The sequence below is a fragment of the Lissotriton helveticus genome, chromosome 6 (genome assembly GCF_964261635.1).
Source record: "Lissotriton helveticus chromosome 6, aLisHel1.1, whole genome shotgun sequence".
Taxonomy (NCBI): Eukaryota; Metazoa; Chordata; class Amphibia; order Caudata; family Salamandridae; genus Lissotriton; species Lissotriton helveticus.
Genome location: NC_136067.1, coordinates 1,330,517,868 through 1,330,533,479, shown reverse-complemented (window position 1 = coordinate 1,330,533,479; position 15,612 = coordinate 1,330,517,868). Strand labels below are relative to the sequence as shown.

Sequence of the window (15,612 nt, the reverse complement as noted above, 5' to 3'; positions counted from 1 at the left end):
CTAAGGTTCATAAGGACATCACGGCACCACCTGGACGCCCAATAATATCGGCTATAAATAGCTCTACTGAAAACATTTCCCGCTATATTGATTTTTTCTTGCAGGAATGGGTGAAAAATCTTAAATCCTATGTACAAGACACTGCTGATTTTATCAGAAAACTGAACGATGTATGTTGGGGTTCCGACTGCCTACTAATAACTTTAGATGTTACTTCTCTGTATACTTCGATCAAACACTCTGACGGGATACGGGCAGTAGAATTTTATCTAAACAAACGACCCATGAATTTTTCTGCCCACAACAAAATGCTTTTAGCTATGATTCGTGTCTGCTTAGAACAGAATTACTTTCTGTTCAATACCCAAATTTATCAGCAGGTCAGAGGGGTCGCAATGGGGTCATGCTTTTCTCCAAGTCTGGCATGCCTCCATATGGGACTCTGGGAAGAACAGATCTTGGGGGGCTCATTAATGAAAGAAATGCAAGAGCATGTCCCACTATATATGAGGTATATAGATGACCTATTCCTAATCTGGCGGGGTTCAAAAGAAGAAGCGGAAATATTTGTGAATGAATTAAATAAGAACAACTTAAATTTACAATTCACGTCACATATTGACAATGAGAGGGTGATCTTTTTAGACACTGAGGTATACATTACTGACAACAAATTATCCACAAGAATGCACAGGAAGCCCACTGCGGGCAACACTGTGCTACATGCCTCCAGTCAGCATCCCTTTCATCTGATCAGTAGCATTCCCTTTGGGGAAATGCTACGAATTAGACGTATTTGTAGCTCTGAAGCTGAATGCCGGAATATTCAGGAGGAAAGTAAGGTTCGCTTTTTGGCTCGAGGGTATTCTCTGAAAATTATACAACGAGCGATAAATAGATCCTTAGCAATAACAAGAGAAGAGGCACTCCAATTTAGGGTGAAACCAACCAACCCACAGACCAGGGGGACGACTGTCAAGCCTAGAGTCATTACGACTTACAGTAAGCAGCATAAGGAGATACGACGTATCTTCTATAAAAATTGGAACTTAATCACAGGGGATCCTGTTATTGGTAAATTTGTTCCAAATAAACCAGACATCACGTTCAGAAAATCCATGTCTATGTCCGATAGATTGGTCAGCAATTTTTTGGAGAAGCCCATCTCAGGAACATGGGGTGCACTTGGAGGGGGTTTTAAGAAATGCGCAATATGCAAAGCATGTAAAAACGGCTGTAATAAGACCCAATACAATGTACCTTTCAGGGATGAACCGGTCAAGATAAAAAAGCGCATGTCGTGTAAAACTGATTTTGCGGTTTACGTGTTGCAATGCCCATGTGACCTATGGTATGTGGGTAGCACACGCTTGCAAGTACACAAGCGTGTGCTGCAACATATAAGGGCAATCTCCGGCAAAGACCAAACTTACCCTGTGGCTCGCCATTTTGAGAAAGTGCACAACAGTGATCCTGCAGGCTTGCAGTATTTCACAATAGATTGTGTACTCCCAATGAAAAGAGGAGGCGATAGAGATGCCGCACTGCGATTATTAGAAACAAGATATATAATCGAGCTTGACAGTAAGGCCCCACGAGGCCTTAATGCGAGCGAGGATTTATACACTTGTTTGTGAAAAACCAATATAGTAACATCTAGTGGTTCTTTCAATCATTATTACGGCTTTCTATATATTATTTCGGTGATAATGTTTGTTTTCCAATATGTTTTTCTGTAACTATATTGGCATGTTGAAGTAGAGGCTGGGATTGACTCTCCTTTACAACGAGGATAAATGCGTTGTGGCTTCACAAAATGAATAGATATGCTGCCTTCTTTCCACTTATTGAAAAAATGAAATGATCCATAAGAAAATGTAGAAAATATATTGAAAAAAAGAATGATGACAGTAACGATCAAATGAACAAACTACACGGTTATGCACTTTTTTCTTAAGGGTTTTCAAGATTGTTTATAAGGGTGATGTGCAATTTGGTGAGCAAAAGTTAATTCTGGAGACACACAATAAATGCTTGCTTCTTTGGGAATTTTGATACGTGGTACATAGTAACACGAAACTTTTGCATGAAGTAAGTAGATATGATTTTGCAGGTTCATTTAGTGGACACAAGAGGCCTTTTTATAGCGAATCTCCTTCATTGACATTATGTTGTGGATTCATGATTGGGAAATTAGTTAGATGATTTCTGGAAGTTAGACACTATGGGGGTCATTAGGATCGCGGACGGACTTGCGTCCGTCCGCGACCCCAGAGCAGGAGGGAACCTCCGCATGGCATGCGGAGTTCCCTCCTGTGCAATTAGGATGTGACCGCAAGGGTTGCGGTCACATCCTCTATTTTTAACATTGCGGCGGGTGGAGCTTCAAGCTGCACCCGCCGCAATGTTAAAAATGCACGCATTGCATTTGCATGCAGTAAGAGGCAGGCACCGCGCGGTGCCTGCCGCTTTCTGCATGCAAATGCAGGGGGGTACCATAGGTACCCCCCATGTGCACCCCCCACCCCCCCTTCACCAAGGGGGCCCGCAACGGGCCCCCGCAGTGAAGTTCCGTATGTTTTTCCACGGCGGAAAACCCGCCGCGGAAAGGCATACTTTACAGGCCATCCTAATATGGTGGACGGTGTCTGACAGACACCATCACCATATTAGAGCTTTTCCGCCGCGGTTGTAAGCCAGCCGCAGCGGAAAAGCTGCGGACGGAAACCAGGACCCACCAGCCATCCTAATGTGGCGGTGGGTCTTTGGTCAGTCCGCTGCGGTTTTCCGCATCCTCTGGGCCGGCGGTGCCTTCCGCCGGCCCCGAGGATGCGGAAAAACCGCGATCCTAATCGACCCCTATGTCTTTTATTCTGTAAATATTGTAGATACTTTGTATATATCATGAAATGAATATTATAAAGATTTGTATTATATATTTTTTCATATATAGTGTCTATGCCTAACGGTGTTTCTCCAATCTAGTGCCTCTGTTACACACAATATGGACACTTGTCCTATAATACATGTTCTTCAATGCATAATATTGCTGTCGATAAGATACCTGCAGAAAACAACCCTGTGTGTTTTTAAAAGGGGTGGAACACTAATTATAGGATGCCTCCCATTTTTTGCTTGTCAGTGCTATTTAACCCTTTCACTATGTTTAGCAACGTATCATGTGATCAAGCCTCTGGCTAGAGGCGAAACGCGTCATGCGGCTTGCTTGGGTGTAACTCGAAAATAAAATTGCGCTGTTGCACAAAGAATTGGGTCTCACTTGTTCGTCTTTGAACCAGCTCGATATTGTGACTGGGATGCTGTGGCGTCGGACGGAGTGAAAGTGATATATATATATAACTAAGTATATAGACGCATGATTACGAGCGGCAACCATGGACATTCAAATCACATAAACCGCGTAACGCGCTAAGTACTTACACAGCGGTTTGTTTAGGCGTATGGTTGACGGGGTTGACTCGAGACGGTATGGTGGGTCCAAGCATGTACGCTGTCATGAGTGGGAAGTCTGTACGAGTATGAAACAGGCAAACCAGATGACCTACTAGGTCAGGTCCTTTTATTAGGAACATCCATGGCAACAACACGGGGAAATCGTAGCAAAGTATGCCAAAGTATTATTTTTCTCACCAGAATTCCAGTAAATGCTTCTAATGGTACCTAAATGTTAGCTGTGATTTTTAACATGCTACATGATGAAAAGGTTGCGAATACCATTTTAATAGACATATTTGGGTGATTTTATGAATTTATATTGTGTGAAAAACATTTCTGATGTAATGCTCGCCATATGTGTAAAAACTGAGAAAAGACTTTTGTCACAATACAGGTTTTGCCTTCAATGTAACCATGGCAACATCTGGATTTAACCTGTATGCTAATTGACAGACACACCCATGGCTCTCTTAGTATAAATTTAGAAACCGAATGTAGATGCAGATGTAGTGAACAAGGCGGTAACGCCGAAACGCGTCTTAAGCAGATACTGATCGAATAAATCGAGTTTGGATTCAGATTCATGGTGTCAGCGCCTTCTTTAAACCGGACAAGTTTGGCAAGATTGAATATATATATATATATATATATATATATTCTGAGACACTGCTAGTGAAATAGTGACATTTGCCTCGTCAGGCTCTGTCCTTCAACATCTATGACCTATGGCAACCACTGTGTTGCCCTATTCTCTCCCCCTCCTTATAGACCTCCCCTTTACCGTCCCTTCCGCTGTCAAGGCTTCGGCAAGGACGGAACAAAAGTGGAACTCGTGCCTATTCAGTGTTCTTATTTCTGGGGAAGAAGTGTCTTGTGGTCCCAAAAACTGAAAATATTTGCTCTGGTGTAAAATGCATTGGAAGGAGTGGTGTAGCATTTGGCAAGACAAATGTTTTCGTATTCAAAGCCACCTCTACCTATACTGACTGAAAATACTATGATAACGTGTGCCACTGTGCATCCGTAAGAGCACCCAGCCTCCTCTTCATGTCGCATTCTTGAAGAGCTGTCATGTCATACTTCGTCGGAGCTGCACCAGGGCCCTGGAGCGGGAACGGAGGTCGAGAAGGGGACCTGAGACGTGCACACCATGTCCGGGGTGTGGAGCGAGGAGTACCACTGGCAGCACATCCACGGGTCAGTTATGTGTCTTGAGGTGCAATGGGCTGGGGCAGTGGGCAAACCTTGCAAAAGTTAACATTTACTTTCTATTCACAGGGCATGTCTAGTGCGTTTTGTGTATCACAGCGCTATGATACAAAAGACTCATTACTTTTAACTGGCATATTTATCTTCCCAATATTTACAACAAACCATATCTACAACAAACCCGTGTTATATTCTCCCTTCTCCCCAGGGATATTAAATCACTCTTGAGACTGGTTCATTTGTTGTCATTACACTGAACTGGTTTAGTCTGAGGCAACTGATATGACTGATCAGTCTCGAAGTACAAGCCTGTGCCACCTCTTGTTATATGGGTTATATGGCAGTGGCTAAAATGAGCGGTTTACATGTGGAATTACACGTAGACATGCCAAAACAAGAAGATTGCCAGTCATAGGTCGTTTACAATGGATTTTCTGACTAGTTTTTCTTTCTAGAAAGCAGAGCATGTACACACATATTATATTACCCGATCCAAGGATATGTAAAAAAGTGCACATTCTCGATATTCTTTAATAGGCAATGAGTCTTGCAAAGCTTTTATTTTGCAGCTTACTTATTTTGTGCACACTGCATTTTTCAGTATTTGACAGGGGTAGGTGGCTTATGGGATTTCAGAAACGGACCTGCCTGGGCTGACCTGTGTGCCAAAGGAAACGCATAGATAAAAGACATTATCATTTACAATGCCAATAGCCAAATGCGAGACCTATTGCATTGCAAATGTTTCTTTCATATTTTGTACAGCTAGGTTAATAAACTTGAAATATGTCACAGTAGGGGATAGGTGAAGGTGGGTGATACGATTCCGTCTCCGTGTTTATTTCCTCTTGTGAAACCTTTAGGTGAGTTCGGAAGGGGAGTCTAGTCAAAGAGGTATTTTTCTGGTACAAAATCCCATCTGCTGCCCACAGCTAAAAAGTGTGCTTCATGTAGCAGCCCGATTGCCAAACTCACCATAATTGCGATAGACGGACCTAACAGATAATTTTCAGTGCAATGCAAGAATTGCTCGTGCAATAAGAGAGTGTATGTGCAGTCCACATACGCTCTCGAATCAAATGCTCAGTGCACATGTACAGAGAGCGTTCCTAGCTCATGTCCCGGTTTTCAGAGAAGGTCGATTAAAAACGGAGGAAGGTGTTTTTTATGTTTAACAATACAATGATAGCAGTTGTTTCAAGAAAGCAATTTAATTAAAAGGCAAGCTACTGGGTTAAAAAAATGCATTTTATGTATGTTCTAACTGTCTGCTCTGTAATTCTATGCTGAGGAGCGCTGTCATTCTGTGCGCTGGTTTAAAGAAAAATTATAGTCCGTCTTCCATTTTTGTGAAATGTCCCGGTTTTCGGCTTTACAATTCTGGTCACCCTAAGCTTGAGACCTTTCGCAGAACTCGAAGGTGATTCTCTGTTTGTGGTATATTGAGGGATGCGGGCTGCAATAATCGTTTTGTTTGATGTGACAATTTTGATAGGCTTTTAAATGAGCGTCTCCATCCCAGCCCTGATGAAAAGGAGGCCGCAGCGAGCGGAGGGCCCGCCCTGTCTGCAACCCCCACCCTGGTTAGCCTTCTCTGCAATGAAGAGTTTAAGGAAGCGGCAAACTATGTCTCCTTAAGGATCTGCCAGTTCACCCCGTGCAGGTGAATAATTCATATCTATGTGCAGGGTTGAATTGGGATTAGATATCGTCCGAGGCACGCAAAAAAAAAGTGGCCACATATGCATATTGCCTTTGCAAAATACTGCTTCGGCGAAATTGTATAAAAAAAGGGGAGAATGCACGGATTAGTTTACACTGGTGACACACCTGAAGACAAGAAAGGTCACTTTTGCTCACGCCCCCTGCCCCCCCCCCCCCCTCAATATGCATATATTAATGGGCCGGCCCAGTGAGAGAAAGGGAGTAACACCTCTGCCCCTTGATAAAAGGTAGGTAATGGACACTCATCTGCCTCCAGAAAGGCCACTCTGGTACCCACTGGGCCGCTGGCGGTATCCTAACACAGAAAGTGCCGAAATCGGCCCCCCCAGATTGCTCAAAAAAGCAGCCCATAGCTGGACTCTGATACTAGCCCGCTAGCTACAAACGAGTGCCAGTGGAGCTTGTTTGATCACGTTTGGGCTTTTCTTTTATCTGTCGCTGGGTAAGGGGGAGAACCCTAACTAAGGATACAGATTGTTCAGGGTGAGAGCTGCTGCTCTCAGAAAACAAGACAGACCGCACTTTCTTTTTATTTCTTTTTATTTTGTGTTTAATTAAAAGATCCACCATGATTTAATTGCAATTTTTTTTTATTTGTTTTTGGCCCCTATCTGGGTCCCTTTGGATATTCCTACCCTGCCCCCTTATATTTTTTTCACCTTTTTTCTTCGGTCCCAAGATGATTGGCAACACTTCCTAGTTGAAATTTGGTGCAATTCCACTCAGCGGTTCGGGCTGTGGTTGTGTCTAAAATCCCTACGGGAAATTGCATGGCGAAAACGCGTTGAGGGACGCCCTCCTTCTTTTTCTCGACCCCCACTTGACTATCACCCAACACCTTCCACACAGCAGCTGAAGTGTGCTGCGTACTAGTTTTGAAAATATTGTGAAGATTCATCAAAAGGCATCAAGTTATTGGCAAAATAAAAATCACTGTCACTCGATGTTCACTTCCACGCACAGACACAATGACAACAAAAAGTCATAAATCACTTCTACTCGACTAACTGCAAATCGTGCATTGTCAGTTCAATTACAATGACTGGAATTACTGACTGTTCAAGAACTTACAAAAAGTCGATGGGCAGGAGGGCCTTCTGGTAAGAACTTTCACTGGTTGAATAAGCAACAGCGTATGAAACAGTTTTGGAAACAAAACATGCCGCTTGTTGAAGGTATGTTTTTGAGAAAGTGGGGGTAACTGCATATAATGACAAACATCTGGGCATTATGTCTACCAAATACATTAAATAATGTTTAAAAAACAACCACGATGATGGGCCTTACAATGTAGGACAAATACCCTATAAGCGTTTTACAAGAAATACTATGTAGGTGAAAGTGTGATTTTTGTTAAATTTTAATGAGATATACTGAGATTCCTTTAAGAGGGCCTGGGGTTGGGCTACATTACAGAAAGGTGGGGTGAATGTGGCTTAAGCTTTGGAGGCATACACTACCCACAGCGGAACTGCAAAATGTTGGGCATCATCCAAAATTGGTAGGGACTAAGACAAAGGTCAGAATGTTAGCCAGTCCTTCTGGGGTCAGATGGAATGAATTACTGCATTTAGAAGAGTGTTGAGGAGATAAAATGGAGGCTGTACAGGAGGAATATATGACGTTACAACGAATTCCATTGCAACGCATGCCTTTACCACGCTTGCGTTACAACGGAATTCGTTTACCACGCATAACATTTACCACAATTACTAGCGTGGTGACGTCATACGTCGTTAAGAGAAAGCAGAAGTTTATTTTCCGTTTTCTCTTAAACGACGCTGATACCCGACGTGACTTCAGGTGAGTTTCTTTTTTGGGGAGGGAGACCCCCCAAGCCCCCCTTTTTTTTACTTTTTACCTTTACCACATATACCTTTACTACAAACCTCGTAGTAAAGGTATGCGTGGTAAAGGCTTTCGTGTTAACCACGCATGCGTTGTACTGCATGCGTGGTTAACGATTTAGTTGTAAAGGCTTCGTTGTAATGGCCGTTTCCCGTACAGGAGTACATGTTCTGTCTTAATCACGAAATATTTCCACAAATAAGGGAGAGGCACCTGTAGCCAAACATGCTGGTCCATGGAACATCCATTTATAGTTGACATTTATGCAAGAATCTTTAAATATCCAAATTTAATGGATGAAGTATTGTTCTGCAAATGTGTGAAGTCCTTTCTGATAATGCTTCACATTTTTTAAAATATAATAGTCTTAACAAAAATTACCATGTCCTATTACTTATTATCATTAAACAGATCAACACAAACGGCAAGGGGTTGCTATTGTTAAAAAAACACACGGGAGGTACTAAAAGTCTGAAATCAAAGAGATAACTGGAACCTAATAGTGTCCCACTTTATGCTAAGACCACAAAGTTGATCCAGAGAAATAACATTGTTATACCAAGAAACGTGAGAGAGAAAAAAGATACAGAGTCTGAGGAGCTGGAAAAGTACCCATCAGCCCACTCAAAAGTGGAATCTCGTCATCTGGGTTTGTTTGTGTTGGAGAATGGTGTCCTATAGGCTCCTCCCCAGAGAGAGTTTTCCGAGGTTGCCTACTATCGGACCCAATGATCAAACATTCAACCAACAGATGGCAGTATGTGAGCGGGAGGGGCAGAAAGTTGCAGTGCTCAAAAGAAGAAAAAGGAAGGAAAATGATCCACGTGATTTAAAAATACCTACTTTGATGTCATAAGAAACTTTATTGGGTCTGACCATCAATGTGGTATGGTTAAAACGCAGTATAATGATAGCATGCAAGGAATTGCTACCCACCATATATGTTATTTGGTCAACATGTTTCAGCCTTGAAACGGCTTTCGTCAGGACCTATGATGTGCTACTGCAACACTTACTTTCAGTGATGTGATATGTGATCTACACCCACTCTCCAAAAGAAAAATTGGTGTATCTTCTCCTGTATATACAATGTGGGAAACAAAAACAAAACAGGATTACAAGTATACATTTTTGTTACATGTATCCCTTATCTCTGTGATAATTACATATTTACTTAAATGTTTATCACTCACCCTAGTTGCAGGGAGAGAGAACCTCACCTCACCTGGCAACTGCTCAGGATAGAAGGAGGCCACGCACTGGAAATAAGCGTATAAATCTGAGGTTAAATCCAGAGGCAGTCAAAATTAAATTTAAAGTTTAAAAGCATTTTCATTGGTGATACAAAAGGGCAAAATGGCAGGCGTAGATTCAGAGTGCATGAGGATGAAACAGCGTCTACCTGGAAAAACCTGACTTGGCTGGTCTGAGCTGTCCTGCATGGTGAATGGAGCAGCTGAGTAACCAAATGTCAGAGACCAAGGACGCCTACTCCTATGCTGTGCAATAATTCTTTCCCAGTCTGAGATCTCTACACCGTCTGTCTGAGCAGAGAGAAAACCGCAATCACTCACCTCTCCGTCGTTGCCTCGGGTTGAGAACTGAGCCGAGGGGGAGGCGGTGATTCAGAGTTGTCCGCGGCCTTAAGTATGTAAAATAGCGGACCTGAGAGGGAACTGTCAATAAGAAAGATCTGATTGGTTCACAGCGTGTACACGGTCTGAACCAATGGCAGCTGACCCTCGATTGTGCAACTCGGCGAGTGGCCGTCCACACAGTTGTAAAAATTAGTTGGACGAGGACCAATCAGAGCAGTTAGCTAAAGCGCCATTAGTTATTGTCAGCGCATAGCGGACTCCAAAATCTAAGAGGAGCGGACCTTAACGGGAAATGTTCAGCGACTCAAAAAGGGCTGTACATGGCGCTTGTATAGTTGGTTAAACAAGGACCAATAGGACCGGTTAACTGCAAGGCCATGTGATTTTCAGCGCGTAACGGAATCGAAACTGCAAGCGGCGGACCTTGGAGGAGACTCATGAAACAGACGCTCCAATTGGTTCACGCCGAGGTAGCGGTCTGAGCCAATCGCAAACGTCCATTTGTTCGCCAAAAAATGTGTCACCTCGTTATCTGCAAGAACGGATGCTATCAGTCCCTAATGTAAACAGATACGAATGAAAAAAACACATGCTCATCCAGGCTCTGAAGACTTGTGTCTATATATGTTGCTGCGCACATATTAGAGTGTTTATAGGTACATATGAACTGTCAAAACCTCGCGTAGCGAGAGCAATAGATTAGTTGTAATTATGCACCTAACGTACATCGTTCAAAATGTGGTTTGCCGAGGCAGAATTGTTCTAGAAATCAACAAACTAACAAAAGTGTAGGGGCTAGGCCACACAGATATACAGTGTGGTCTAATAATATTAAAGTAAATGCAGAGACTTGGACGAGTGTGTTAATTCGTATTGGGGGACCTGCATTGGGAGTATGGCAAAGGTCCGCTCCTCTTAGATTTTGGAGTCCGCTATGCGCTGACAATAACTAATGGCGCTTTAGGTAACTGCTCTGATTGGTCCTCGTCCAACTAATTTTTACAACTGTGTGGACGGCCCCTCGCCGAGTTGCACAATCGAGGGTCAGCTGCCATTGGTTCAGACCGTGTACACGCTGTGAACCAATCAGATCTTTCTTATTGACAGTTCCCTCTCAGGTCCGCTATTTTACATACTTAAGGCCGCGGACAACTCTGAATCACCGCCTCCCCCTCGGCTCAGTTCTCAACCCGAGGCAACAACGGAGAGGTGAGTGATTGCGGTTTTCTCTCTGCTCAGACAGACGGTGTAGAGATCTCAGACTGGGAAAGAATTATTGCACAGCATAGGAGTAGGCGTCCTTGGTCTCTGACATTTGGTTACTCAGCTGCTCCATTCACCATGCAGGACAGCTCAGACCAGCCAAGTCAGGTTTTTCCAGGTAGACGCTGCTTCATCCTCATGCACTCTGAATCTACGCCTGCCATTTTGCCCTTTTGTATCATCAATGAAAATGCTTTTAAACTTTAAATTTAATTTTGACTGCCTCTGGATTTAACCTCAGATTTATACGCTTATTTCCAGTGCGTGGCCTCCTTCTATCCTGAGCAGTTGCCAGGTGAGGTGAGTGATAAACATTTAAGTAAATATGTAATTATCACAGAGATAAGGGATACATGTAACAAAAATGTATACTTGTAATCCTGTTTTGTTTTTGTTTCCCACATTGTATATACAGGAGAAGATACACCAATTTTTCTTTTGGAGAGTGGGTGTAGATCACATATCACATCACTGAAAGTAAGTGTTGCAGTAGCACATCATAGGTCCTGACGAAAGCCGTTTCAAGGCTGAAACATGTTGACCAAATAACATATATGGTGGGTAGCAATTCCTTGCATGCTATCATTATACTGCTTTTTAACCATACCACATTGATGGTCAGACCCAATAAAGTTTCTTATGACATCAAAGAAGGTATTTTTAAATCACGTGGATCATTTTCCTTCCTTTTTCTTCTTTTGAGCACTGCAACTTTCTGCCCCTCCCGCTCACATACTGCCATCTGTTGGTTGAATGTTTGATCATTGGGTCCGATAGTAGGCAACCTCGGAAAACTCTCTCTGGGGAGGAGCCTATAGGACACCATTCTCCAACACAAACAAACCCAGATGACGAGATTCCGCTTTTGAGTGGGCTGATGGGTACTTTTCCAGCTCCTCAGACTCTGTATCTTTTTTCTCTCTCACGTTTCTTGGTATAACAATGTTATTTCTCTGGATCAACTTTGTGGTCTTAGCATAAAGTGGGACACTATTAGGTTCCAGTTATCTCTTTGATTTCAGACTTTTAGTACCTCCCGTGTGTTTTATTGCTGAGTTGGGGGACTAGGTACTAGTTGGTCTATAAAAACATTTTCCCCCTCGGACCCTCCACCACCTTTTTGGTTTTTTGTTGCTATTGTTAACTCAGGACTGAATCTGTCTTCTGGACTGACAGGTATACTGGAGGTCCAGAAGCGCACAAAGATGTGAACTGCACTGAGCAATAACAACTATTATTAACTATGACACTAATATTATCAATATCAAAAGTACATATAATGAAGCATCATACACCGGATGTTGAGTTGATATGGTAAAATGGAAGACAGGTCATGTGAAAACTGCTTGACAAACACATTAAAGATATCTCACACTATTATACCTGGAGTAATTTTTCAGCTGTCGGTCTCTTCTTAGGATTTTTTGTGAGCGCCATTTTGACAAAATGATGAAAACTATTTGACCTTAGAATGAAACGAAGTGGAAGAGTATTAGATATTTCAAACAAATCAAGTTTAACCAAGCGCTTCAAGAGTATGAGCACACTGCTTACCATTTTACTTTATCTTTTAATTTCGGAGGCTGAAAATTGCTTTTCGTCATGAGGAAAAGTGCCCTGAAATTTGATAACATACTGTGAGAACTGAAGTAAGTTGGTGTAAAGAAAAACTCTAAAACTAGTATTCTGAACATTAGCCAGTTATTATTACTTCCAAAACACCTTAAACTATATTTCCGGTACAACTTTCTGATTGGATAGTTATTTTTAGACATTTACCTCATTGGATGCAAATCAAACATGGGAGGCTGAAGTTCTGCAAGTTCAATGGCAGTAATTCCAACTGCCCATATATCACAAAGCTGGTTATATCCACCTTTTCTCTCCACAGCTGCAACTTCTGGTGCCATCCTATAAAATCATGTTTACGGACAGAATTAATATTGTACATCTTACCGCAGATACTGAGATATAATAGATACTTAGACCAAACAGACTGAAAACGCACTTTCGCTCTTCAATACATTCCTATGCCAGTCAGAAGATTACAAATACTATATGATTTTTCTGATGTCTTACTTAAGCAATTGCCAAATTACAATAAATATGTGCAGTTTTTATATTGTGAATACATTGGTGTAACAAGGGGTGCCCTTTGCCCCCTCGCTCGGAGCGCCCAGTGCCCGTGTTCGGGATATGTCCCATGACCCCTCCCTATTGTCTCCACAGACTCCCGACCCACAGCAAGAATGGTGGCGACACGACTCGCCCTGGTCAGTTACCGAGGAGGATGTGGAGTGCGGCTCCTTTAACTGGTCCGGCATTGGAGAAGGGGCGGAGCCGGAATTCCTGTCAAAAGGAGAGCTGAAGCAGGAAGGGGTGTGCTTGTTCACCGGAGGTGTGTTTAGTGGCGAGGAGGAGACCGGCGTCCTACCGAAGGAAGCAGCACCGAGTCCGAAGACGTCCGAAGAGTCGACTACCGGAACAGAGGGAGACCAGACTGGGACGGAGGAGCAGTTCCAGGAGAGCAAGCCAGGAGGCCAACGACAACACGCACCGCCCAGCCGCACGCTAGGAGGAAGCGTGTGGCTCCGCGAGGTACGTGCTCGTGTTGCGGGTTGGGTGGGACGCAAGGAAGGGTCCGAGACGTGACCACTTTCCTTGGGTGTTTCTCTGGTATCCCCGTCCTTACACCGCCCTACCCTCTCACCCGAGACGCCGCCTAGATCACAGTTGGTGTGTCCCTCACTCCCGTCTCTACAGAAACTTAAGCGAGCATTATTTCTGATACTTGTCTCCCTTCTCTTCCTCCCTGCGAGCGTGTGCTGGAACCACGGAGCCCACGGAGGCAAGAGTCCGAAGAATCCCGACGACCCCAAAAGAGGATGTTTCGAGAAGGGGGAGTCGGCGGACAGACCGGAGCCGTTCCCCACGTAGAGTCTCTTCACGCCCCACCTGCACTAACTTTTTGCTTTAAAAAATAAATCAACCTTTGGCTAATACTCGTCTCCTGCCCCTTCCTACCGCTGCCGTTACAATTGGCAAGTAGGCTAAAGAGCGCTCAACATAGAATAATGACAATCAGTGACTGTTATCTAGAAATCGAAATATAAGATAGTGAGGATAAAATTACAAGCAAAGCTAGCCGATAGATAAGCTACTGTACACTATGGTGAGAGACCTAATAAAAGAACAAGGGCCACATTACGAGTGAACCAGATTTGTACTTGGTAACCACTGCCATAGAAGTTACTGATATCAGGAGGTACCAGTTGCTCCAGGGGTGCAGAGTTGACAGTCATGAGTGTGACCTTACACATTTGATTGACAAAGGCGGTAATGTATGGGGAAAAAACAAGTTACTTACCTGTACACTGTGGTTCTCCAGTATTGATATTTTCATAGATTCACATGCTTGAATCTTCCCCGTCATCATGGTGGGAGTCTCACGATAATACAAATATAGCAGTATAAAAGAAAAAACTGCATGAAAACCAATACAAATGCATCATACTTTGGTAACCCATCACCATTAGTATATGGTCCAAAAGTCAGCCAATGAGACGCCAGCCCTGAAATCACAATCCCCTGCAGAGCCACCATACCTCAGATTTCCCGCACCAGTTTGAGCCAAGGATAGTATCATGTGGCAAAAGTGGTCTACCTGACCAAACGGGGAGGTGGGCGGGCCACAAGTGAATCTATGAACGATATCAATACTGGAGAACCGCACTGTACAGGTAAGTAACTTGTTTTTTTCTCTAGCATTGAATCTTTGATAGATTCACTTGCTTGAATCAGAATAGAAAGCAGTATCGTATCCATGAAAAGTATTTGAAAGTTAAGACCTCTTTTTCCTTATAGCTCAAATAAAGCCTTTTCAAAGCCTACCAGATCTTCTAGCTTACATGGTAGATTGTGTGTTTCAGAATGTCTATAATAACCAAGACTCCATATATACATATAAAACATCATGAGAAAAAAACAAACCTATCATGTATCACTTTACCAATCAAAGCAATCTTTTAAGAATAGAAAATACCTTAAAGAAACAGTCTGCGTAGCACAGCCGGTCCCACCGCTGAATCTCCTTTCCATGCCGTGTCCAGACAGTAGTGCCTGGTGAATGTATGGGCATTTGACCAAGTTGCTGCTCTGCAAATGTCTGGGAGCGATACTCCCGCGAATAATGCCGCAGAGGTAGCTATCTTTCTTGTCGAATGTGCTCTAACTTTTGTAGCTAGAGGCATTCCAGCTTTGTCATGACACAATGCGATTGCTGAGGATATCCACCTGGAAATACTATTTCTGAATAATGCCAAACCCTTCCTGTGAGTGCCGAAAGCTATCAACAGTTGATTAGACTTTCTGAAAGATTTTGATCTGTCAATATAAAATCTTAAGCATCTTCTGACATCCAACGTGTGAAGAGAACTTTCAGCCATAGCTGTTGATTTTGAAAACATGTAGGTAGTACAATAGGTTCGTTCAGATGGAATGACGTTGGAACTTT

General features: G+C 43.0%; 1 protein-coding gene across 7 annotated transcripts in view; it reads right to left on the bottom strand.

Annotated features, from left to right (window-relative positions):
• Window positions 1-15,612, bottom strand: part of MAP4K3 (mitogen-activated protein kinase kinase kinase kinase 3) — a 1,422,157-nt gene that overhangs the window by 1,028,311 nt on the left and 378,234 nt on the right. For all 7 annotated transcript variants that reach the window (XM_078649063.1, XM_078649064.1, XM_078649058.1 and 4 more), the window contains exons 9-11: window positions 12,879-13,010; window positions 12,654-12,716; window positions 12,483-12,564 (exon numbers count right to left, since the gene is read on the bottom strand). In XM_078649063.1, coding sequence (XP_078505189.1) covers window positions 12,483-12,564; window positions 12,654-12,716; window positions 12,879-13,010 — 277 coding nt within the window. The remainder of the gene's footprint in view (window positions 1-12,482; window positions 12,565-12,653; window positions 12,717-12,878; window positions 13,011-15,612) is intronic.